This window comes from Phaethon aethereus, assembly GCF_964289735.1.
Source record: "Phaethon aethereus genome assembly, chromosome: 1".
NCBI classification, from domain to species: Eukaryota; Metazoa; Chordata; class Aves; order Phaethontiformes; family Phaethontidae; genus Phaethon; species Phaethon aethereus.
In genome coordinates, this window is record NC_138575.1 from 116,368,374 (window position 1) to 116,395,801 (window position 27,428).

Consider the following 27,428-nt stretch of genomic DNA (forward strand, 5'->3'; position numbering starts at 1 on the left):
ATGGCGGGGAGCAAGCAGGTGAGGAGAGGGGAAGCTTCCTTTGCCATTGTTCTTTCTAATCTGTAAATAGCGAAAGAAAGGCAGTCTCTGCACTGAATTTCACTTAAACTCTTTTTAAATGGAAAAGTGAAATGGCGCTCAAATGGCGCTCAAATGACTTGGATTCTAAACGTTGCTTAGCTAGAATGAGAAAGGTAGCTGTGAATGCATGAAACGCATTAAAACTCATTTGTTGAATGGTGTCACATGCTCTGTAATAAAATATATTTTTTGTGTTATTGCAGCTGGAACAAACAAGTAAAAGCATTGACTCAAGTGCCCACATGATCACCACCGCCAGGGTACCTGCTGATAAGCCAGTACGAATTGCCTTCAGCCTGAATGACTCCCCAGGTACAGTTTAATTTATGGAGTAAACCACAATGAAATAGTTGCTTTTAAATTTTACATGTTCTTACCAATGTTTACAGTATCAAATGAAGTCCAGTGTTATGGCTGTATTTTTTTCCCGAGCGACACCATGTGTTAATATTTCTATTAACAATTTCATTAGACTAAAACCACTAGACTGACAGTTTAGATCTTAGCTTTATTTCAGTAGTTTGTGGAATATACTTAGGACTGTAATTAACTCCTGAATCTACTTGCATACACAGTATGTCTGATTTTAAGGAATCTTAAAACAAGAAAAGTAAAAGGACATTTTGTGCTGAGGATGAGGCTAGAGCAGGAAGAGACTTTCCCTTCAGCAGGAAGGTTGGAAAGTGCCGCACATGCCCAGCTTGGTGAAAGGTTTCAGGAAACGGATGCCCCACATGGCATGTTCCTTGAGAAAGCAGCAGAAATTTCATTGATGTTTATCCTGCCAGCTAGTGCTGATTGACCATTAATTTCCCCAAACATATCCTGTACATGCGTGGACACTTTGGTCTTTGGAATAGATGAATATTATTACTTTGCACCTTAAATATTATTAAGCTTTAGAGAGCTGTTGCCAAACAGTAAAAGTCAGAATGGAATAAAGTAGATCATAAGCTGGGAAGCATCCCCAAAAAAGTTGTCTGTGCTGTTGCTGAAGGTGAGTGTCTGGAGTCAAGGTTCAGATGTGTTTACGGCATGAAACAGAAGGGTCTTTGATAACGACAAGTGAAACCCACTGCTGATGAATGCTTTATGGGACGGTATGCATTGTAGGTTAACGTGTGAGGCTGCTTCCTGAGTTTTGTGTGAATAGAGTCTCAGCTTGAGTATAATTTTCTTATTTTAAAAATATTTTAGAATATGCTTTATCTTTCCTAGCTAATTGTTGTGTAATATTAATTGCAGCTAGAAGCCTGATATAGAATCTCATTCCCTAAGCAAGGGAATTTAAAAACAAACATCTTCATATATTATTGCACGTAACTTTCATCTCGTAAAGATTAGTGATGCAGAAAGGTTGGGACATGGAATACAAAGAAGTACATGTGGCTATTTATGTGCCCTTTTTTCATACATTAAAATAATCTGGTAATTACATTTTTATTACAGAAAGTAATAAGGAATCATTCTCATGTCTCAAGATACAGTAACACGGTAAATTTCTTACAAGAATTATGGCAAAGATAGGTCTTGAGGAGAGATGTAAATAACGGGGAGTGTTCTTACGAATTGTGGAAAAAGAATGCTTATGTGAGACACTGAAAACAAGTCAGGGAAAGCTGAGACCATGGGAAAATCAAAGAGGGTAGAGTGGTTTGTGACAGGAGACGGCAGTAGGAAATGACAAGGTTGTGAATAGCTTGGAAGAAGAGGACATGAAAGGCAGGAAGCCTAACTTCCTTAACATTGCATCATATTTTATTTTTTACTTTTCTATCCTGCTAATAGTTCCAGCCTCTGTCTTAACATTTAGAGAAATAAACTCAGTTACAGAAAGGTAATCTTTTTCTGCTACATTTTGTTAGATTTTTTCCCATAATTTTGAGTCCTATATTGTATATACACGAGTGTTCCTGCAGTATGCAATCCAGAATCTCTCGGAGTACTGATAAAACTAAACAGCAACCAGGAAAATGAGTTCTCGTCTGCATCACATCCCTTTGGGGGTTACCAGGAGGTCTAACCAGCTTACTGTTTTATCACGTCCCAAGAGTTCCACTCTTGCTCTTAGTGGTAAGCCTGAACATGGTTATTATATTTGATATATTTTAAAAAGGCAAAAGACATAAACTTATATTTGGTTTGAAAAGGTCTGAAAATTTCCAGCAAACCGTAGTTGAATCAAGAGAGTACAAATAAGTATTTAACTTTTTTTTTTTTTAAGATGAGCTGCAAAAAAAATTTAACAGATAGACCTTTAGGTATTCCATACTTGGCTTTTTTTTCCTCCTTATTTTTTGATATTTCTTTACTCTTTTTTTTTCCTTGACAAGGATATGTGATTTCAGTTCAAACAGGAGTTACCTGCTGTAAGTGTGACAGTAAAGCATCAGGTGAGGCTTGTGTACTGCTAGGGTATATACGAAAAGGTCTTCAGCAGGGCTAAGTGGTGAGGGAATCTTCTGACTTAAGCTTTTCCTTAAATTTTACCTCACTTGAAAGGCACAGTGACAGATTTCACCAAGAAAGGCTGCATTCTCCTTCCGGGGGCTGTACAACTGCTTACTAGGAGGAACTGGCAACATAACTAGATATAAAAAGGGGAAATGGAATGTTTCTTCTGGGTGGTGATTATCTCACTGGCTAGGATTGTAACCAAGCTCTGGGTGTGAGGAGCAGCGAAAGGAGAAACTGCTCTCAACTCATGAGAAAAGATTACTTCATGTTAACTGACCTACAAGACCAGAGCTGGCTTATCTTGATTGTACAAGAAATAATTTAACTGTGTTTATATTATTTGTCAGTCAACACCTGATGACTGAAATCCTGACCAGCGTTGTGCAGTATTTTTGATGTGAAAGTAGGCTAACCCGTTCCTTAAAAGTCTCAGGAGCAGCCCATCAGCAGGTGCTATATAAGATGACAGTTTTATTGTGTATCTCTTATTCCTGTATATATAGATATCTATGTTTGGCTCTTTTACTCAAGTTCGCTAAGCTGGCATCAAACATAGGTTTCTCAGGGTGTGTCTGCACACCATATTGCACCAGTTTGACTTAAGGTACTGTTTTAAATTAATTTGAAACATTATTTCAGCCTATCTTATATCACTTGGAAACTAATGCGAGTTAAACTGAATATGGAGTTCCAAAATTTAAATAAGTGTTCCCAAATAGAAAGTTCATTGTAGTTTATCAATAACAATTTAATTAAACCAATGAAATTCAATATGTCCTAATTTGTGTTATTAACTCTTATTTACTAAACATATTAAGATAGAATGATTGTAACAGGAGCTTTATTAATTTTAGATGAGTGAATTTCTTTTGTCTAATAGTTCTACGGGAAGGTTTATAGGTAAACATCTCTTCACTCTCTTCTCTCCTAGAATAAAAGCTTGAATCTAGCTGAAAAGTTCTGCTAGTGACATGTGGTGATAAATGACTGGTTTTGAAATTATTAGTAATTTCTTGCTTGAAATTAGGCGACCTCTGATAGCACTATCCAGAAAATTCACTGATAACGAAGGCAAAATATACAACTTCTAATGAAACTGAGAGGCAGTGGAACAGTGGAATATTTCTGCAAGCCTAGTAAATGAATGAATACTCCTCTGTATGCCTCTGTTATCCTAGTGACCATGAAGATTTTTTTGCTTCTATAGTTGATCATGCAAGACTGTTTTGCAATGGTTGCTTCTTCAATAGCAACTTTCAAATCCCTACTTCATCCTCATTTTGGTTGTAATGGCAACAGAGGCTTTCCAGCAGATAATGTACTGGTTGAAAACCAGTGGGGATTCCTAAAATATACAAAGCTAGTTTCCTAAAACTACACCCCGCTCACAAGTAAGTGGCTTGATCTTTGGCAAGTTAGACAGGAACTTAGGCAAGATACCCTCAGAAAGAGAGTGTTTGTGCATTGATCAGAGGATGCTTTAGGCTTAGGTGAAGGTAATATGGAGTAGGAGGGTTTGCTCCTATCTCTTCTGTTATGGTCCGTTTCTATTCTTGGAAGGTCCACAACTCTTATTATTGAGCAAGCCTTCATAGCCTATTCCTGGGTCAGGCAGTGACCATTCCCCCCTGTTTTATGAGTGAGGTAACTGCAAGGTTGTGTAAGGTCACGTCAAGCAGGGCTGTGAATAGAAGCCCAGGAGCTTCACGCAGCAGTGCCAAGTCGCAGTCACTTAGCCACACAGCCTTCCAGGACAAATTCGATGAGTCTATGCTTGTCGGTCAGTAACCAGGGCTGGAGCTGCTGCACCTCACTGCCCTCCTAGGGCCAAGACTGGACCCCGATACACAGTTTGCCAGTGTTGCCCCACTGCGAGTTGCAGTGCTTGCAGTTGAGTTTGAGCACTTCTCCTGTGTAAGGGCTGATCCGCTTACAGGATAACAGCCTACTTATGTTACCAATTTAATTCTTTAATTTAAGAGGAAGAGATCTGAATACACTTGCCCACGCATGTAGGAGAAGAAAATAGTACCTGATTGTATAATTAAAGACTGGATCATAACTCAGTTACTCAAGGAAGCAGAGCTGTGACTGGCATTTCCTAAATTTCGAGTGCTTGATTTAGCAACCTTAATGTGCTTTCAACACATCTAAATTTTTATGTTCCAATTCTGTCTTTGTGAAGATCCTAGAGAAACTGTAATTTGTGAGTTTATACTGCACGTAAATCGGATGTTGTTCTCTAAAGTATTTATTCATGAACTACTACCCATAGCCCCCAGTTCATCTAAATGGAGCAGCCATGTAGGAAGCGACTGGGGTGTTACGCTTCATTGTACCAGACGTTGTGTCAGTCAGGCAGTGAAGTGTGAGGGGTTTCACTCGTTCATCTACATAATGGAGGTCTGGGCCATTGCAATCTGCAGATGGCCAGAACGTGATTAAATAAGCAAAGCTTTTCAGAAAGCATGATTCATTCTCAAACGTGCCATGTCAGCATATATCAGGGCGCCGAATGCATCAAGACATCACTGATAAGTAGTAAGCCTTTTGTATGAGGACAATCAGTCTTAATACACTTCAGCCTTCTAAATCAGGTGGCTTGTGTGGATCTCTGTACCACACATTAGAAGCCTATCTCACGTTTGTATTAATAGGCAGTATCAACAGAGAGACAAGAGCTTGCCTGGACAGTGAAGGTTGAGCAGCTTAGCCTTGCTGCACTCACACAAAGCTGTCCATCATGCCATTTCAGCATGAAGGTGCGTTGGCTGGGCAGCATGCTTAGGGAGCTTGTTCTTTAGTTATATTGTCAGTTTTGCCGTAGGAATGGCCAGAGACCTGGCTCTGACATAGGGTACTTCGTCTTGGCCCAGCTAATGGAAAGCAAAAGGAGGAAGTGATTTCCCCGGAGACCCTCCCTCAGATGCTCTCTGTTATGAGTTTTCAGCAACAAGCACAGCAAATGTATGAACCTAATGAAATAAACATGAAAGTTAAACTATTCCATACACATGAACCAAGTCTTTGGTTAAAAAACCATCAACTGTGTCTGCAGAGAGTGCATCTTTTAATCAGGGTACAGGTCTTTAGTGCACTTTTAAATGTAGACCTTCAAAATTAGTTCCGGGATCTATGGGAAATCAGGAAGTGCTGCTCATTTAGGAAGCATGCAACAGATCCTTTAACTTAGGTGGCTGTGATGAAGTTCCTGATCTGGCCCTTTCCCGTGACAGGTTAGTGCTGCTGAGTTTGCTGGGATGGCCATAATATTCATGCGTATGTTTTTGCTCCTTTCTTATTTTCTTCTGACCAGAATCTTGACTCATTTTCAGGTGCAGCAAGTTGCAGTCTCTGATTTTTTGTATTTTTATTTTTAAACAAAACATGTTTTCAACAATCATTTTGAATTATAAATCCTTTTTCTTTACAAGTGACAGGGAAGGGAGCAGTAAAATAGTGACCACAGGGGTGAGGTGCTGTTTGTATCTGGTGAGGAATCAGCCTAGTCATTTTCAGGGTTTTGTGGTACAGAAAAGCTACTAACTTTATTATAAAGCGGGTCTTTGATTATATCAGTGATTCCTTAGAACAATCTAGTCACTCATTAAATATTGATAATAAATTGAGAAAAGGAGAAAGATATTTCTGAATTCTGTTGTCTAGTTAAGGAGATGTAGAATAGAAAAGAACAAATACAGACAGATGAGATAGTTATGAGAGCATTTTGATCTTCAAAATATTTTCTTTGACATTTCAGACATTTTCAGTGCTTCTGATTTTCAGTCATAGATTTTTTAAGGCTAGAAGCCAATGTAATTTTGTCTGATCTCCTGCATAACATCCAGTATTCAAACTTATAAGGGCAATAGTGATTCTTTTGGAAGAAAATGCAAGAGTTTATATCTTTCCTCATGACTTTCTGAAAACATCCTCAAAAATGTTTTAGGAGGCAAATGACTGCTGTGAAATCTAAATGTGTTTAGTTTTTACCAAGGGATTTTTGTTGCTATTGTTGTTGTTGTTAGTTTGACAACAGTGAAATACAGACTGACCCGATGCAGTAATTTATTTCACGGGAAGCTGTGGGGAAAGCTTTTTTTGTTATTTTTGTGGTAAACAAGATTGCAGTTAGCTGTGAGGTTTTCTGTTAATTTTTATAAACTAAATACTTCAGCTGAAAGTTTCAGAGGAGCCTAAGAGAATTAGGAACTCAGATTAATTTCAAACCCCCGAAGTCCCTAACTTTTCCTGATGATGTTCTGCACATCAGATGATGATTTAAACAAGTCTTAAACTAGCATAACTAAAAAAAACCCTAGCAGCTGTTCAATAGATGCTAGGGCAGGCCCATTATAAAATGTACTATGGTATGCCATAATGGTTAGGATACCAATATGTTCTATTTTTAGTACCATTGACTCAGTCACTTGAGTTCAAAAAATAAGCAGGGAACATCTGTTTATTGAAAGGATTTCCTCTATAGTAATTTCTCTCTCTACTCTATCATTTTTAAAGTATTTCCAAACTTTTTTTAACTGGTTCTTCACTGAAGATAATCCAATATCTTTTCTAATATTCTGACACTACATTATTTTTTTTTTTCTTATTAATATCTGATGCAGTGAGAAAGTAATTATTGGCTGATGTTTTTTAAAATTCTTGGGGTTACTTTTGCTATGTTTTTCTTAAGTTAAAATTGTTCGAGGTCCTTCCTTAAAGCTGCTGCACCCAAGATTGTACTGCTGAAATTGTCAAAACAAATAGCAGCTTAACTGCTGTCCCCGACTCTGGTCCAATATCTCTGTCAGAATATTTAACAGCTATTCAGCCAAATATTTGTAGAGCAGCTGTACCCCTAGTCAGACTGAGTCCTATTCCACCCTTCCTTTTAGCCTTGCCATATGATTCATCTTTCTTCTTTTAGAATATTAGTCTATTTTTAAATATTGTACAAGAAAGCAACAGCAAATTAAAGGTAAACACTTGCATATCAACCTGATACAATTCTATATAATTAAAGCAATTTCAGTATTTTCTAGAATGGACATGTTCGGGCCATGGTGTGAAAAATGAAGTTGGGGGGTGCGGGTGTGACTTTTTGATAATACTAGCAAGACCTCTACCTCATTAAAGTATAGAACTTCACTTTGTTTCCTGAGGAAGTTCACAAGCTTTTGCTTTTGCCCTCTGTATCACTGTATTTTTTTATCTCCCCTGGGCATCCCTTCCTGGAGGTGCCCAGCTCTAGCTATGTTAGTTAAAGTAAGGCTCTGACTGTATGTTAGCCAGTATGTTTATTCTTCATAGGACAAAGTGACTTATTTTACTTTTTTGCCCTAACCTGCTTTGCTGTATGACGACTGAGGGCAGGATAAAGAGATAACAAATATTTGACACATAATTTAAATCATAGTCTCTACTCTTTAAGAATATTCAGAATCCTGCTTCGATATGTGGTCCTCTTAATCTTGTTGGGGTTTTGTTGTAGTGTGCAAGGCTGCCAACATAGAGCAGGTTGCGGGATCTGACCTATGTTAGCAATTTTCTCCTATGAGAGCCATCCTTGTTTAATTTTGACACATTACAAATAACTGACTCTGTAAGCTAGCTAATAGTAACCTTCTCTTCACCTCCCGTAACCTGCAGTAAGATGCATAAACAGTCATCACAATCCAATGCAAAACTGATAGTGTGAAAGTCAGTGAGAAAGAAATATTGCAGCGGCTAGCTGTGACGCTACCAAGTATGATTCATATTTCTGATCTCAGTCCAGCTACTAGTGGGCAGGTGTCCACATCACAACAGTGACGTAACTGCCACAGTCTGTCCCACCTTTGCTGGAAGCCTGTACTAAAAATAAAGAAATAAATAAAAACACAGTTTGGCTTGTTCCCATGAATGAAGTAATCCCGTAAGGATTGTTATCTACAGGTTAGAGCGAAGAAATTTCTTTCCAGTACAGAGCAATGTTTGGTGTCTTCCCCGTTCTAATCACATCTGTGGAGGTAAGAGTCTTCTAGTTCCAGGGTTGCCAGGCTGGTTTGTGTTGCCTTTGGGTGGTGGGAGAAAAGATTTCTGTTATTGCTGGTTTACCCCTGGTAAGTCATTGTATTGCGATGGGGAAGAGAGCTTTCCCTTCGTTCAAGTAATGAACTCTTAGGTAGTAAGGATGCTGTCCTTGGAAGGTTCTTTACTTTGCAGTGTAATGGAGAGCTCAGGAAGAAAGATTGCTTGTCTTTATTGTTTTTATTAAATTATCACATGTTCTACTGCTCTAACTGGCTTTGTTTTATTTCTTAATCACTGCAATACAAAATAGGCTTTCTGTCTTTCCAGCACTTAAACATTTTCTCATTGCCAACCCACTGGTGTTTTCAAGGAGTCTATTACGGTGTCTCGTGTGTAGAAAGATAAGCAAATGCGGAGGTATTTGCAGGATCACGATATTATTGTGAATATATGCAGTGTCGAACTACATTAAACAGATCATCTCAAATGCTCTTTTTGATAAACATTGACTTTTAACATCATGTTTACCTTTTAGATGATGCTTCTTCTGAAAACTTCCCTTTGGCATTTCCAGAACTAGATCAGCAGCTGCAGGTAAACTTTTTTTTAAACTACAGTCCTACTGCACATTCACTAGTTTTGTCATGATAAAAAAACTCTGTTTGTTACACTAAGGTGAAATTTTTCAGTGGTGCTTCTCTAGCCTATTAACGTTTAATAAGACTGTATATTTCCGTAGAAGAAAACATTGTCTTTTCGAGAGCTGCAGAAAAATTGTTTCGATATTTTTAATCCAATTGCAGGGAAATTACTATTTTAACAATCTCACTTGCTTTTAAATCTTTTTTCTACAATTCCTGTTCAAAATACAGCACATACTGCTGCACTGCAAATGAAGAGAGTTCTTGTGGTTTTGATGGGAGAAGGAATGAGCCAGTTACTACATTCTCATGCCTACAGGCTGTGCTAAGACTAGTATGATCAGTTTTCTCCGAAGCATTCCAAGAGAATGCAAAGGTATATTCTGTAGTGCCATCTTATCTGTAATCTTGGGTAACTGAAGCCAGTCATCAGGATTGATGAGAGCCTCCTCAAAGGTACCCTAGTTCATGCTGCATAGCCAGCAACCCTAACGGTTGCCCTAGCAGGTGTCTTGCAGACAGCATGGGATAACAGTGGTGAATCTTTTTGTGACCAGTCCGATTTGTCAGCGTGGCACAATGGAGCCCCGATACACTGGACAACCAGATGGCAGTTCATGGCAATTCCATGGTTCAGCAGGCACAGAGTCAGCTCTGTATCCAGGGATTATTTCCCTTTCCTCTGTGGCGGTTCTGGAGTGTTTGTTGGCTTTTGTAAACTACTCCAGATCATCTGTTTCCCAGGAGCATTTAGACTTCCTCTGATATTTCAATATGAAGGCAGTTGTTTCCTGAGTGTAAATTGAGAAAGGCATTAGCAGCCTGTGTTGTCCAATGATGTCATCCTTCCTGTCCCCATCAACTAGTGAGACAACACTGGAGGGCTGCTGACTTAAAGGGCTGACTTTTCTCTCCTGCTGCTCTCATTGAAAGGGTAACTGGAGGATGACAGGGACTCTTCTTTCTCTATCCCCTAATGCTGAGAACAGGGGCAGGTTCCTCAGGCATAACTAGGAAAGATTAAAGGAATTAATAGCAACTTGAGATTTGGGCTGAAAGGAACAGGGCAATATGTTGGCCTCTTTATTCCACTGATCTTCCAGTACAGCGAAGATGATTGATATTTTTTTCCCTCAGAAGAATTTAATTTGAGAAAAGCAATATAGTTTTGTGGCTGAAGCACTGAATTGAAAGTAAAGAACCTGCTTTCTGTTTCCCACTCTGTCAGTGACACATTGTGTGGTCGTGCAGGAGTTGCTGCATCCCTCTGCTCGTCTCTGAAGTGAGGTTAATAATTTTTACCTTTTTTATTAGAGAGTATTGACATCAGTAGGTGAAGACTGCTCTAAAAGAGCTAAGTATGATTACCATTACTGCTATTGGTACATAAAAACAAAATTACTAGTGTTAGATGTAGGTACTTTACAGGCCAAGTGACGATTTTTTTATTAGGACTTTTATGGCCCATTTCTGGAACATATAATGTACTGTAAATGTGTAATTTCATGATAGACTGAAATAGCTCCTCTGGAAGCATTCAAGCCTGCTGGATAAATAATAGCCCTTCAGCAAAAGTTTTTAAGTACGCACTAGAGCAATTCCACTAAGTACACCCTCTTGGTCTGTTAAGTAGCTGACATTTTTTTCAGGAGAATTCTTTTACTCTCATGATCTCAGTATGATAACAAATTCAAAGAAACAATCAAAGGCTTTGATTCAGATAACGTTCTTTTTATTATCCTTGAGAAACTTTTTTTGATAATATAGAGGTAGTTGAAAGGATAACTTATGAGGACTATCTGGCTGACTCAACCACTCAAAAGTATAAAATTAGTGATAATTCTTCACCCTCTAGTTTTTCAAGCTATGTGCTTATTTATATTTAGATGCCTTTATGCTCAAGCAGAGGTAGTTAAGTCAACACAGGGTTCTGAGCTGATGCAGAGGTAACAGGACATTTAGCTTTAGCTATGAAAACTTGACTTTCCTTGCTTTTGTCAATCTGGATCACAGCTTAAAGTTATAACTATTTAATGTAATTAACATTATGTTTATGCTGCTTTAAAATTTCAAACAAGCAATAACTGTAACAAAGTTATAATTTACCTAGTTACATTTTCTTATTAATTACTTTTTAAAATTGCTATAATCCAAAATGCTAAGGGTGCATCAGCCCTGTATAGCATGTGGTTGAATTTTATGTTAATGTAAGCATACTAGCTTTGAAACAGGAAGCTCCTATATTACAGAAGCAAACTACAACAACACGGGCTTCACCAGGACCTGCAGAAGTACTGAATGGTGGTGTCCCTTGTCATTCCATCCATGCCTTTGTCTATCCCAAAGATTGCTAGTATAAACCAGCACACATGAAGTGTCATGTAAATGAACCCGTTAATCAACTGTGGTATAGCAGCCTGAAATGCCTGAATTTGTAAGACTGCTGGTACATATTTTCAAAATAAAAATATCACATCTAGAGCCACAAGATTTTCATCACCATGCCATAAATACAGTCAAGAGCATTTGTATTTTATTTAAAGAAGCAAACTATAAATGCAGGGTAGGTGGCTATATAACAATAGGCACTTCAAAAAAACGTAATAACTTTCCAGGTTTCAAACATACCAAGAAAAATTTTGAAACCTGTTTCAAAAACAAACCAGAAAACCCCGGCCAAATCAGCTGATCTTCAGGTTGGATTTTGAAAGCAGCTTGAAAGCTATGTAAGTTCAACGAGTGACTTGGAAAATCAGAGCCTTAGAATTTTATGCATGCAGGCAGCAGACCGCAGCCGGAGTACCAAGCAATTTGCACCTCTGTTTTAGGCTTCGAGCCCTTGTCCTTCTATGTTAGGTCCTGGCAGACCGCTTGGCTGTTTGAGCAGAATTACCTAGTGTTCCCACTTTTCCTACCACGATCCTACCATACCTACTCCCTGGGCACTGGTATCCGATGGCCGGGCAAAGTTCAGCGCAGCCTCCCCCCGACAGGGTAATAAACCCTGCTGTCCAAGCACCGGTGCCAGCTTTACAGAGGTAGAGGTAGGGTTGGCTGGAGAAACGGTGTGTCTAGAAGACTAACTGCAAATAGGTAATTGTCTATAAGGACTCTGACTAGAGGACAATCCTAGTTGAAAGTTAACGGCTTCTTTCTGAAGAACAGAAATGATCACTCTAGTGTTCTGATCTACTAGCTTAAGTCGAGAACAAAAATGTTGTCTTTTCCAATCACCTTTTTGAATGTTACATTTTTCTACTACTCTGAGAGTAAGAAATTCCAAGAAGCACTTTGTAAGAAAATAATATAAATTCTCTAACTCAAAAGTTTTGCTTTTTTTTTTTTTTTTTTACTTGAAAAACTTGTATGGTCAACCAGCAAAAGCCCTACATATGAGAACAGAGCAGTTTAAGCTATATGCAGGACAAGTCTCGACTCTTTTGCAGCTTTATTATTAAAAAAAAATATGAAGAAGTCCCTGATATGCTACCAGTGAAACAAATCTCATACTAATAAACTTCTTGCTTTCAATTCCTTTTGTTTGCGGTATTGGAAATTATTCTCTTCCCACTGATGAGCAACACTTTGAATGAGGCTAAAGCATTTGCTTATTTGGGCTTCAGTGTCATTTCCCGCCGGTCCTTGTGTGAGCGATGTGGTGGGTAGCGCAGCAAGGGTAGGCTTGCTACATTTGTCAGTTTGTTATTGGGAAATGTTAACCTTTGCCTTGTGTAAAAGTTGGACTGGGCCTTGGAAAACGCTTCCTTGATTAGCTGCATAGTGGGTGGTGGCCCCTCTGACAGACACTCTACTACGGGTTACCTGCTATATTTAGAGACCTACATCTAAGGCCCTGTTGTTTAGGTCACTGAATATAGAGGAAGGTATCTAGTGTTAAGTACCCGCATTACTATGCCCTGTGTGCTGTCTGTCCTGTTCCAGCATTTCCTGTGACTTGCTCAGTTCATCTCCCTCTTCGCTGTCAAAGTCTTTATTCCAGCTGGGGGTTTGATCCTGAAAAGGGAAGAACACAAGTCACATCCAGATGCACAGGGTGTTCCGTAATTCCTTATCATCTCTTCTCATGGAATTGTGAGCTTGAGAGAGGCATTTTATGTCGTATTTTGTATTACAGATCTGTTGAAATCAATGGAGTTAGGTGACCGTAAAACTACTGCAACAGAAAAAAGGCTCCAACCATTTATAATATCAGTTTGTTAAGTCAAGGAGTAGTTTTTCATGCTTTAGTGGGAAATGTTGATACAAAAGAAGCAATGAAAATATTATGAAAGGGACAGGTTTTTGCCTGTGATACAAGCGTTCAGCAGAAACCTTGTTTACTCTGGAACTTTAATAATGGAACTATTGCTTCTACTGACTGCCAAGACTCTTGTTAGACACTTACGAATTATGTTAGAAAGTTTAAAAGTATACTGTCTTTTCAAAGGGTATGCTGTATTTTTAAATATGTATTAAATTCCAAGAGAATTCCTAGAGTACTGTGGTACTCTATAATTAGATTTGATTGCCTATGAACTTGGTAAGTCTCCTGTAATAACTGTGATAACTGTGATCTTAGATTATGTAAGACGTGGATGTTTACAAAGTCAGAGCATCATACTAAGGTTAGAAAAGAATGAAAAAACTGCCAGGATAGGAGAGCAAAACTCTCAATTGCTCTCGTCCAGTTGACTTGAACTGTTTGGAGGAGAGAGCCGCTTACTTTCATAGCAAAACTAGACTAGACTAGATATCTGAAACTGGTTGAAGAGTTCCAGTTGCACAACAAAAAGTAGCTGCAATGTGCAGCTATCACTTTTGCTTGGAATAATGTGGTTTCTTCCATCATGGAAGAGCACACAAGGCCATGTAATGAACATGGGTCACGTGCAAAATTTTGGCAAATTACCAAATTTACAAAAAATGAGACACCGCTCAGACCAGTGCTAAAGACTGCCTTCCAGATGAGTCCACATGCTCAGCTGGCAAAACTGCATGGTACAATTTTTTTCTTTAAATGTCAACCTTTTCAGAAGAAAGTTTTGATTTTTTTTGACAGTAAAATCAAAAAGTAAATTCAAACAAATGAAGGTGGATTAAAAAATAAACTGGTTTAAAGTTTCTGAACATTTGGGTGACATTATCAACTATACAACTTTTGTGGATATGGAATGCTGATATTCAAATGGCAAGGCAAAACACACTTTGTCATGTGAGTGAAGCAAAAAAATTACTGAAAACTGTCCTTTGGTGTCCCCCAGCAAAGATTTTAATTAGAACAGCTCCTTCAATCAGTCTTAAAAAACAAGCAGAATCGCTCAGCCTCTTTCTGTTTCTTCATGAACTGCCTTTGCATATCATCTTCCAGCATCTTTCATATCTGGATCCCAAATAAAAATCTAAATAAACAGTGCATATGTCTTGTAAAGATGTACATATATATGTGCCGTTACAGAATAGCCTATAACAGGATCTCTTAGTGTCTACTTGTTGGATTCTGTAGAAAGTTGGTTGATGTCACAGTGAGTTATTCAACAAAATACAAGGAAAAATCATACCTTGTTGAAAATCAGGCATAGTAGGATAGACCACTAGTATGACTGAAAACTGTAGCTTTTGCACTAGCTTTGTGCAATTTGAACAAAATCAGAGGTGCTGTGTGCACATATTTTGCCAGCGCAGGAAAATGAGGGTGGATGACACTGAAGCCTGAAATAAGTGGGATTAAAAGTAGCAACTGTTGCCATTAAATATAACTTTCTTTGGCAGGGGTGTTTTTTGCTTATGTAGCAGGTATGCTTTTATATGTATTAATTTATGGGTGGGCAAGATACTTCAGGAAGTAACAAGCTTGGGCTGTCCTAAGGAGGAATTAAAGAGTGGCTGTTGGCTTCTGAGTGAAAAAAGTATATACTGCAAAATGAACTTTATTAAGGCCTGTTGTAATTAGTCACCTGGGTAAACTAGCAAACTCTTGCCAAAAAAAGAGTATACAGACTTCGTGGATGAAAAGTGCTTTCTACTGGGAATTCCAGTTCTTTTCCTCTGCCATGAGAATGCCACCAGAGTAGCATCTGCAACACTTCCCATGGCCTGGCCACAGCCATTCAAAAAAGTTATTCCAGGTGGAACGGGGAGCAGAGAAAGACTGTTTGGATAAGCTGGGGGAAATTAGAGGAATGCGGCTTTACCGAGACATAGGTCTTGGAAAGTATGTGAGAGCCCACTGTAAGTGCATCTCAGGGGTAAACCAGGTAGGACGAAGAACCACCATTAGAATGAAAGACAGTGCTGGCACAATAAAAAACTTTACAAACCTCTCTTGAGCAAAACCAAACTAGAAATGCGAAAAGTGTTTCTAACCCTCGATGAGGCTCTGGGACAGTCTTACAACTGAGGCAGGGGCTTCAGTTTTTCTAAGACAGAAGTGGGCAAGCCCGTGAGTTGCAGGATTTGCTTCTGATAACGGGGGACTGGACTCGCTGATTTTGCAGGTTCCTCCCATTCCCCTTTAGATGAGTATGGGCTAGTCCAGTAACTTGCTATTCTGTTATTGTATTCTTTTCTGTGGAAATCTGTTAATACATGCAAATAGCTGCTGCCTAGTTGGAGTTAACCCTTTGGAACAAGCAAGTTTTGCCTCTGTTTCTGCATTTGTTTTTCAGGAGTTTGCCCTGCCATCTTCTGAAAACCCTTCTCTTGGTGGGAACAGAGTTATCAATAATTCTTTGCGCTCTTGTTTGTGTCAAAAAGTAGGCTGTTAGACATGGGTAAAATAATGTCTCTGTGCTTTCGTGTTGGCTTGCATTTTTTGGTGGGCAGCAAAGAACTTGGATCTCTCCGTTTTTCCTTGTGATTGCAGTAGATGTGTTTATTAAGCAATGAATGCATAAGCCTGTTTCATGTCCTACTGGCCAGCAGTTACTCATGGACACTGTAGATGCAGAATATTAGTAAACTGATTGTATCTTATCAGTTTATTTTGAGTGATAAAATATCAATGTAAGAGAAAATGACACTGAAGAGGAAACAATGATAGGAAGGGGTTTGAAAGTCAGCAACTGGTTCTAAGTGGGAATTAGATACTAAGTCTCAGCATGACTAGATAATTTTTAGCTCTCTATATATATCTTTTGAGTGGGAAGCTGGAATATAGAAACTAAATGCTGCTTTAATTTTTAAACTGCTTTAACCAGATAGATTTGCGGAAACTAAGTTGGAAGCAAAAGCAATGTTTTTTTTCTTTTGAAGTATCACTGTTTGGGGACTTTCCCCCCAGGCACTGCTCAAAATCGTTTTATTGTGACGCATTTGTTGTTTGCTGATCTCTGGTAGATACCAGAGATGCTACTTTGGCTCACCCTTACATTCTTGGATTAGAGCACTGAGACTTCTATATTCTGTCTTGTTAAATTTATGCTTATTATTTGGGTGGCTATATGAATGGTGCTATTGCTCATCCACATAGAAATGCAATTAAAAGCCCTTACCTAGGGACCAGATTCATCAAGTAATGGACTGCCCTTTCCCTGTGGTCCCAGATTCTCCAAGCTCAGAGAGAATAAAACAACGTGCTGTGAAACAATTCTGCCACAGCATTTTTACATTCAGAACATGGAAAACAAGTGCCTGTTTCAAAATTTCAGTGAGAAACCATGTACCATCTACAAGTACTTGCAAGGTCCATACGTTAGTTACATCTCTGTAATTGGGGTACATCTGAAGCCAACTTACCCTGCCTCCTGGATACAAATATTTTATATCTTTATCTCTGAATATGTTTAGTAAAGTTTAGATTTCAGGTTTACCGAAAGCAAAGGCTTACAAGATCATAAATAGGAAAAGTCCGAAGACTTGTACTTTTCTTTTCCTAACCATGTCATTGAAGGAATATTATACTACAGAGAACAGTCAAAGTAGGACAACAAGAAATAAAAAATAATCTACTTATATTGTGAAATGCAATTGGATGTTCTTTAACTGGACAGTAAAGGAACTATTTTAAGTGCTTCCTTTTGCTTCAAACAGGTGGCTCAAGCATGCTATTTGGAGTTCATGTACAGTCAATTGATTCATGGCTAATAACTTAAAAATACTACGCTTCCTGAAAGTATTATAGCCAAAATGTGACAGTCAAGACTGAAGCCTGAATTACGTTGCATTCTTTTTAAGGAATAAAAAGCACTGACATTTAACCAAACTGCATTTTCAAGATCTTGGTTGAAATTCGTATGAGTCATCCCAGGACAGAGTGGTTTTACTTGCCATATTTATTATCTCCAGTGTGCATTGAAAAAAAAATTAAAATCTTATGGCAATAATGTCAGTATTTAGGTTAGGAGGTACAGTGCTTTTGCCTTTACTGTGTCTTTTTTATCTGGTTTTTTTTTTAATTGCTCTCATCCTTCTACTCTCAATCTCACCTGCACCTCTCAATGTTAATTCTAAAAACTTTGCAAATATAGCTGATTTAACTCTTATAACATTTCTGTTAACTAAGTATATTCCCTTCTTCTACAGGAAATCGAGATGCAGAGAAACTGAGTATGATCTTGAGCAAACTACTTACAGCTTGAGGCGTTGCTGGGATAGAACCCATTGTGAAATCTTGGCTGCACTCAAGTCAGCAGTAAAAATCCTGTTAAGTCCAGCTGAACCAGCCTTAGAGTCCGAATTCCCGGTCCTGCCCCATTTAGTAATAAGCTGGAAGAAGCACTGCATCTACGAAAAATAGACTGTTTAGTCAATAGCTTTCCATGTCTTTTCTTCTCATCTTGCAGAATTGGAGAATGAGAGCTTGTTTGCACTTAAATTACCCTTCTGCTCAGTGCTGCAGTTTCTGCAGTGAAAACACACTCATGTATTTTATGGGTCTGACCAATGCATCAACTTTAGCATGCTTATATAACTGTAGCTGAAAAAGAGGGAGGTAAGGGAGAAATCTTTCTTTGAACAATCTTTAGGGATTCTTTGCAAAGTTGACAAGAAATTCTGAAAATCCTGACAAGATTTGAAGGTTTATGCATGTTCTTACGCAGGGAAGTGTTTTTTTCCCTTACATGAAAGGCCATCACTAGGAGTACTTGGCCATATCCTGCAGTTAAGGTGAAAAAAATTTCTTTAAGTATTCTTATGGGAATTAAAATAAATGCCACATCTTTCAAAATATGCATTTTTTCCTAATATTTTATTCAAAAGCAGTATATATGTATTTTTTTCTTCTTCTTTTCTTAAAGCCACTGCCTCCTTGTCATGACTCTAAGGAATCTATGCAGGTGTACAAACAGCACTGCAAAATAGCAGAAGAGTACCATGAGGTCAAGAAAGAAATTGCTCTGCTGGAAGAACGAAAGTGAGTAACTTTCCTAAAGTATTTGTTGTTGTATATTCTCTTTGTAAAATCCCGTTTTAAACGTGAGGCTTTCACATGATAGTTTCTGACCTTATACTTCTGCCTGATGGTCACAGTAGAGCACAACAGTTAGGTCATTGGTCAATAGGGTCAACTGGGACCACTAAGGACACAGAGCTGTCATAGCTCTGGGCCCTTAGTTATAGAGACATCCCTTAAAACCTTAATTGACAGCCTCCAAGTCACAGAACAATCTAGTTCAGCTGGTGCAAGTCACCTTTTCAGTTTTAGGGATTTTTTTTTCCAATTTACACGTTTTAATGAAGAGCATAATGGATCCTCAGTTTGGTTTAGAGTACTTGACAATATTAGTAAACAGTGAGGTTCATTGTCTTGTGTGCATTGACATTTTAGGTGTTCATATCCAAAGTGCATAAGCTGGAGACTTTTTTTCCTTGTCTATGGCCTATACTGATACCCCTGTCATCTTTGCATGACTATTAAATGGCAAAGCGCACTCTGTGACTCTCGGTCCCTTTCCACCAGAAACCTGAAAAAGAAATTCAGAGCGTGGAAAGAGGGCGGATAGTGAAAGTTTTTAACAGACAACCAACCCCAAGGAGTAACAGTTACTGCTAAGTAAACTTTCTCTTTCAAATGCTTTTTTATTTTTACATTCACACTGAAGGTGATTCAAGCAGTGTTGCCTTCCTCAGGGAGAGTTATCTTAGTGCTAATCTCTGAGACTTCTCGTGAAAATGAAGACCACACCATCATTCTTCCAAATTCTGCTTGAATAGAAAAATTTGTAAGATAGCAACAGGGGTCAAAATAGCTCTGTTGCAGAGTGAGCTTTGAGTAGAAGGTAGACCACTGCATCTGTTTCATAGCAATCTTCACACAGCTGACCATGTTCAGCCAAGCTTGCATCTGTGGGAGCCTTCAGCTGCGGAAGCAATCTCATGGGAGAGAAACTGGTGAAATCCAGTAGTTTTACAAGTAAGATAGCCAAAGATCTCCTTGAATCCAGACTACACAGGGTAAGAAAGTGAGACTTGTTATCAGGGTTGATGGCTACAGGCACAATGTAGTTAGTTCTTGCCTAGAGTATTGGGACTAGTTGAGGTTTCCTACTACAAATCCCCTTCCACTGTAGGACCTGCATGGCACTCAGTTGCTGGCAGATTGGCACAAAAGTTAAAAAGAAGAAAAAATAACCAGAAGAGATTAACGCTACATTGTCCCAGTGTTTGCATTTGATTCATCATTAATTTAACTTGGCCAATCAAAAGTAAGTGTTGTTTTTAAAAAGATGTAGAGAAGATAATGAATTCAAATAATTTTGCAATGATTTGTCAAATTTGATTGTCTAATACAAGCTGCTTACATGCATATTTAGTAATCAAGTGAACTCAGTGGAAACCGTGTGTCTGTCTTCTCTGAAAATCCAAACTGAATATAAAATATTAAATGGTTGCCTAAGTGCTTAACTTTAGAAGTATAAACTAAAAAGGTGGCCTTAGATCATTTGGTTTCTAGAGTCTACTGATATAAATGCATTATTATTACTGACACATCCCTGAATCAGTTATGCACATTTATGAAGTAAGCTTGGAGCCATTGAAAAATAGACTCACATATATATTTTTGTCTTTACTAGAATGCAAAAAAAATGCTGTTTGAATGCACTTTCATTTATCTATGGAATCTGTGGTACTAGCTGAATTAGAAATATTTTGCTGCTTGGGAATGGCAGGTACATGCATAAAATTGTTTACCTGAGCTCAAAACTATCCTAATCAACCCCTGAGCCCAGAAGTCATCCTCTCAGCAGTGGTTATCCTGTATGAATTAAGGGGCTTCAGGCTGGCATTTCCCTTCATTCCACCAGTGACGTCAACAGTGGAACAATATGAGGAAGCTTCCACCACTGCTACCTTTGCTAAACCTGTTCTGTGGATAGAAGGTTTCACGCCCCAGTAAACTTATGTTAAAACAAGAGTGGCTGAACAAGGCAGCAAATAGAATTATATTATTGTGATTCTTATGTGCCTTCTAACTAGATATTAGTGGCCTAGATATTCACATGCTGTGTAGCTGTGAAATGCCTAAACGTGACAAATACCAGTGCAGCACCTTTCGCCACCTTCCAAATCTCTTTATCTGAAGAAGTGGTCCTACAAGCACTGGCATTGAAGATGCTTAATTTCTGGCAGGTTGGTGCACTGTGGTTACTTAATTTTGAGGTTTAAAAAGCTGCAAGTGCCAACTGAAGCTTTTTTCCTCCAGATGGGAGCTATTTATGACCCCTCCCTCCAGGTAGATTCTCCATTTTGTAGATTTTGGAGGAAGTCTCACAATACTGCCTTTCCCCTCCAGGGTGTCTTTCCTTTCTGTAGCAGTCTATTTTTGTAAAACCTTCCAGAAACTGATTGTGACCTGAAATTGGAAAGTGGATTAAAAAGTTGTGAGGACACATATACCTTTACACACATGTAAGCATATACAACCTGAACACATTAACCTTGATTTTTATATAAAACTAGAAAGAAAGGGAGTGTAAGTGTGGAGGTGAAGGAGTAATCAAGAAGTAAAAGAGAGTTTTGGCCTAGTGATCACTGATTTATATCGAAAAACATTCTCAACAGTTACAGTTTGAAAGTTAAAGGAAGTTTATGGGGTGGCATATGCTGAATGAAGAGGAAGAAGAGTGGATTACAATGGCTGGGGTGGCATGCGTAGTGAACATTCCATTCTCAGAATGGAAGGATGCTTTGAATTTTCTAAGCAGTCTGATGAGATGCACAGCTTTTAGCCTCAAAAGCAGTTTTAATCAAATTGGAAAGATGGAGTTGTTTGCAGCTTTCTGAAATTTGCCTCTATGCAGGTGTCTTTATCTTCTTCTACATTTGAATTCGAATGTATGGAAATGCCGATTCACAATTGCCTAATACACCTGCTATCTATTGTATATTTCTGTTAAATATTATCTTGATAAAACGGACAAAGATAGAGTTTCATCCTTTGTAATGGGAGCAAACAATCTGTGCGGTGTTCTTCAGCGTACATTTTTACCAGAGGCAACCAGAAGTGCTGCTGGATGGTGCCCTTGCCAGTTCTCTGAACTTCCTCTCCACAGATCATCTCACCTGTGGAATTAAAATGTCAAGTCCCACCTGGCAGTGTCTGCACCTGTGGTGCCTACTGGTAACACACTGTGCACACACAATACTGAAGACAATGATTGTCAGGAAAAGAGCAGAAAATGGATTGAGGAAATTTTTTTTATCTGTTGGCTAGGAGGAAGAAATAATGTTAATTTAACCTGACATAAATGTCCATACAGGTATTGGAGCTTTTTAGTAAAACAAGAAAATGGAATAGTATTCATTCTACTTTAAAGAATTTTTCTTCTAACCTCCAAAATTCAATGTAATCTTTTTATATATGAAATAATACATGCAGGCATATTTCTAAAGGAGGCATCTTTAAGAAACAGGAGGTTGAATAACAATATTTTAAAAGAGTCAGAAACACTTACTCATTTGCAACTTTTCAAAGGCTTTTAATTCTGCTTAGCTTGACTCGTCTGTCACTGTAGTGTGAGGATCAAGTATGACCAAAGTATAGAAAGGCAGTGGTGTGAAATGACAAGGGTTGCTTTCATCAGGGTAGGAACAGAGCTTATTTGCCCCTTTCTCTTGTATGCGATGTAAATGGCAAGGGAATGTACTAGGCTAGAAGTGGGAGAGAAGGCAACAACTATTTCACAGAAAAATGGGAAATGGGAGAGAAAGGGAAGTTGCAGGTTTGAAAAAGGGAAGATCAAAGGACAATGAAAATAAGAAGGGGGAAAGAAGTTACTCAGGAAAAAGACAAAAGGAAGGAAGAAATTGAAAAAAAAATTAAAAGAACTTTGAGTAGATTTTTTTGCTAATATAAATCATCATAGCTTGCTTTGCTGTCTTCACTCAAACTCTTCCCATTTATGTCAGCAATATGTAGTACAGGGGAAAAAATCATTCTGGAATGGGAGACATGATCAAAAAGAAAGAAAAGGGTGTGGAAGCGAGAACACACCACATTTAGGTCACAGAATGTAATTTAATTTATGTTCCAGAAACACACATGTATTTCCATAACAGATGTTTTTGGGTATCTAAGTTTGGGTGAAAGGGATGGGATGGCTGGTTATTTTGAGCAGTTGTTATATTGCTATTACTAGATAATGACCCTGGATTATGCAGTTAAATATTAGAGTTGCCATGGTTGCTAGCTATAACTTATATTCTTAGCACTGGCTGGTTTTCTCTTTTCCCTCCCCTAGACAATTCTAATATAACTATCCAGAAAATATAATTTGACCACAACCTGGTTTAGGATCACTCCTTTTCTTTGCCATAGATATGATTTCTTTTCCTTCTTTTACACATATTACAGTAGACATTCAGTAGAGATGTCTGCTTAATATTGTGGGATCCTTCCATATGCTTTAGCAGGCTCTTATGACCATAGGACTATTTCTAAGGTCTCAGTTCCAGATGGTTTCTCCAGGTACATTATTTCTGGAGTGTCTTTCCCAAGACTGTTGAGACAAGTAGTCTTCAGACTTTCAGGTACTGCAGAAAAAGACTAGTGTAAACCATAAAGGCAACATTTTATCTTAATAATTTTCCCACTCTAGACCTGATTTTTTCATCATCTCACATGTATCCAAAATACATGTTTCTTGCCAAATAGTGGAAATTACAGCTTTTTTAATACAAGAGAAACCTCAACTTGCCTTATTTATTGCAGTGATGAATACTTACTGACCTTTTATGAGCTGGCATCAAAGATGTATTTTCATTTACATTAAAACAGGCTGTCTCATTGTTTTAAAAATTAATTAGTAGACTTTGAGCACAAAAGGGCAGTCTCCTCAGACAGCGGTTACCTTACAGGGTCTCATGATTCCTCCTGACGCGAAAGCCATGTGAAATATGGGAAGAGTAAATGACCTTATGGCCACCAGAACACACAGACACATGTTAGCTGGGAAGAAATGTGTAGTACCACAGATGCATGATCCTGAATTCGTTATTCACAACATGGGAAAGACAAGTCTGCCTCTTTGCACTCTGGAAGCTGTTTTTCTTGAGTCCAGTCCATCTAGAAATACACTTATCTCCAGATTTATCTGCTTCGTCTGTCACTTCTCTTGGTATTTATTCATTGTGAATATTACTGTAAAGGAACTCTGTTCTCCGCGTGGTCAGTCATTGGGGCCAGGACAAGAGAAAAAATTTCCTTAAGACCCATGCTGGGGTTTTCTCCAGCTCTGGTACAGCTTGTGGTTTATTGGTTTATGATGCAAATCACACTCATGTTCCCTTTCCACCCCAACCCCTCCCTGAAAAACAACACTTAAAGTGTACATTACAGATTGTCTCAAAGCTTCAAGTACCTCAGCACCATTTTAGAAAATACCTTATCAATGCTGTTAATATTTATACTCGGGGTAACCATTAACAGAAAACACAGATTACACAGTGCTAGATCTATTTATTAAGCATCCATAACAAAGGCTAGATGGTGCAAGAGCTTAGTATGGTGTTCTTTAACCTCTGGAAGCTAAGTTCAAATGCTGGATTAGATCAGAAGCAAATGTTAGTTACTGTCCTCATCCTTTTGTGAGCTTCGTAAACCACACCATTCATAACATTTAGCAATTCCCTGGTACTCTAATTTTAGATCTCTGTGGCAGGCTGTCAGTATCTGCCTGAAACATCACCCTACCCAGTAAACAGGTGTTGATCCTGATGGGAAGGGAATAAGTTGGTTCTGCTGACTCAGAAGTGGGCAATTTTACTACCTCAGTGCAACGAAACTGCTTTCTGCGAGGGCGGTCCTGGAGTGTGGGCTACAGCAATGAATATATTTTGAGCTTAATGCATTTATATTTTGTTTAATAGCGAAGCTAAATCCCAAGGAAAGAAAAAAGTTATCTGTGCTGCTTGAGTATTACTGGAGAGCAGCATGAAAGCCATGCCTGCACGTAGCCTCATCTTAGCAATCAGGACTGACATTCATTAATAGAGCTGTCTGAGTTTGCACACTGCCTGTCTATGCCAGTCCTGGCTCCAGTTCAGATAGAGTAGTCAGTACCTTTCTTTCACATGTACTAGAAGTTGCCCTGGAAAACGTTGAGCTGCTTTTAAGATGCTGATTACTTGTTAGTGTGTTCACTGCATCTCCCTTTAAGAGCCTCGTAAGCATAAGAGAAGTAAAGAAGAATGATTCTGAATTAATTTGTTTGGAAGAATTCTGAGTCAGCAGTCTGTAATTTGAAAAAGCTTAATTTAATCCTTCAGTCCAGCATTGCAGCAGTGGAATAATTACAAAAAAATATTGCTGAAGCTCTCTTTTGGTCCCAGGAGACGAAAGTCTTCTACAGGAAGCCCTAAGAGACTGAAGTGATTAAAGCTGCTGGACTTGTAAAATCTCATTGTTCCTAAATGCATTTCTCATTCTGTAAAGCATACATGCAATTACTCCTTTGTGGCCTATAGTGCCATTAATAGGAGCTGGAATATCGAACCGTCTAACCAGATCAGTTCATCTTGGCCAATTTGAAAATTGATGTAGCATGGCCCAAGCAATGAGAAATGAACCTGTTAATGGCTTGCTGCTTCTAAAATTTTTACAACTGTATTGTGCCAAACGTTAATAGAATTCTGCTGAACAAAAATACACTCTTGAAGTTTTCTCTTCAAGACCTGATTGAATATACCTTTCACCTGGTGAAAGGACAGAGAAGAGGCTGTGCTGCAGCATAGCCTCTATGCATTACCTCAGTGGTATAAACCGAAGCCAACATATTTAGCTACAGGAGGGTTTCTATATACTGTAATTTTTGGATTATTTAAAATTGCTGTAATGGCTGCTAACTGTTCCCTTTTTTTGGTGTGGGAAACACAGGTGGGAGAAATGAGTGTGCCGGGGTCTCTTCTAACTTGTGACTCCTTGAACTGTAGTAACTGTGACCATAAACAAGCCATGGGCAAACTGTGCTATCACTGAAAACTGCAGTGAAAACACAGCAACATCAAACTGATCCCAAAAGACGCCCAGACAGAAGTGTTTTTCAAAAGCCAGGTGCTTGCAGTTTTGCTGCTCTCAGTGGTAGTTTTGCAGCTATAAGTAATGTAAGTGATCAGCAATTACTGAAATGTTATCATTTAATGAATACTCTGGCCTGTGGTGATAGAATGACTGATCTGTAGGAATTTCCTGTCTGAAAGCACTGGTCTGGCTTGACAAGGGGGCTGCTTTAAAGACTGCAGCAAAAGCTATCCACTTTGAAGGCACTACATCTTCCCACTGATGCTCTACAAGCATTGTTTTGACATGACGGAGAACTAAAGTCACAGGGCTATGAACAGTTAAAGATTAACTAATCTCTGAGATAGTATGATCAAAAGAACTAAGAAGTTTTTAGAAGAGACTTCCTGTAGCTGGAGTGAATAAATGATTTGACTTAAAGGGGAAAAAAAGCAGAGGCCAGGCTAGCCTGCTGGGTAACAAAGTGGAGAGCAATTAGATACCCTGTGAGTTAGTCATGCCTTCAGTGTGTTTTGTTTTAAGACTTCTTTTATCTTAACTTGTGCTGAGGCAATTTCAGCTGATACTACACAGGAGACTCCAGGTCCTGGGAATACAGGGCACCGTGTGATTTCATCCAGAAAGAAGCAACAGCTTGAATCCTCCTGTGTCTGCTCTGAGACAGACCAGGAGGGGTCAGGTTTGCAGCTCTATCACTCTTCCTCAGCAGTAGGGCTAAGCGTGTCTAAGCTATGTCTGAGCATAAACACGTTGTAGAAACAATATATGTAGTTCAGATTCACGTGCCTAGTATTTACTAAAATAATTTTTCTTTGTAGCAGAGAAAGGCACCCAGGCGTACGTCACAGAACTTACTGACAAAGCTAGCAAACCAAACGAGAAAACCCTCGCTCTCTTTCAAATATCTTTGGTATTAAGAAAAAAATAAATTGTTATTCTCCGGGCAAAATATTAGCATGCTGTCTCCAGGAACTTGTTTCTCCCTCATGAACTGCATGTTCAACTTCTACTGAAGTTAGAGGTACTTGAAGGTCCTCAGCATTTTGCAGGTTTGGTCGCTGAACAGCAAACCTATCACAGATTCTGACAACTTCATCTTCTAAAAGGAAAAGAAAGACTAACAAATTAGTTTTCTAGGCCTCTATTTCACAACACCTCAGGTAATACCATTTTAACAACCTATAGTCCATCTTTAATCTAACACATGACAACAAATTTTTGCATCCTGCCATTTTTAATCTTTGGGTTCTTTTCATAATCATCAGAAAGGAGCTGATTGCCAGGCTGGAACAAGTGGAAAAAGAAAGCATGGATGCTGCTCAGCTGGCTAAGGAGTACGCAGAACTGACAGAGGAGAACCGAACACTGAAGCTGGCCCAGACACAGTGTGTAGAGCAACTGGAAAAGCTCAGAATACAGTACCAAAAAAGACAAGGGTCCTCGTAACTCTCGACTAGCTTATGTGAGGCAGTTAATACAGGATTGGTCCTGTGCTGGAAAGAGATTTTAAAATAAAGGTCTGTTTAATATGTTACAATACTTTACTACAGAGTATGCAGAAGTCTATATTTGATTTAATGCTTGCCAGCCAGTAGCTTAATATAATGGATATTTCATCCATTATATAATGGATATTTTATTTCAAGTAACATAATTGAAGTTAATCTATCCCCATTATATGTTCTAGTAGATCAGGTTTCTTTTCTAAACATATTTCTTCCAATTTAAGAAGATATGGACACACTACAAAATGATATAAATAGTCTCTGTGTTGGGAATTT

At 38.5% G+C, this 27,428-nt stretch overlaps 1 protein-coding gene across 1 annotated transcript; it reads left to right on the forward strand.

The window, feature by feature from the left end:
- On the forward strand, positions 1-27,093 carry MAP3K7CL (MAP3K7 C-terminal like; the record flags this gene model as incomplete). Its single annotated transcript, XM_082004031.1, has 5 exons — positions 1-18; positions 285-393; positions 9,086-9,144; positions 18,428-18,543; positions 26,913-27,093. The coding sequence occupies 5 exons, from the start codon at positions 1-3 to the stop codon at positions 27,091-27,093; spliced, it is 483 nt and encodes a 160-aa protein (XP_081860157.1).
- Positions 27,094-27,428: the final 335 nt, after the last annotated feature.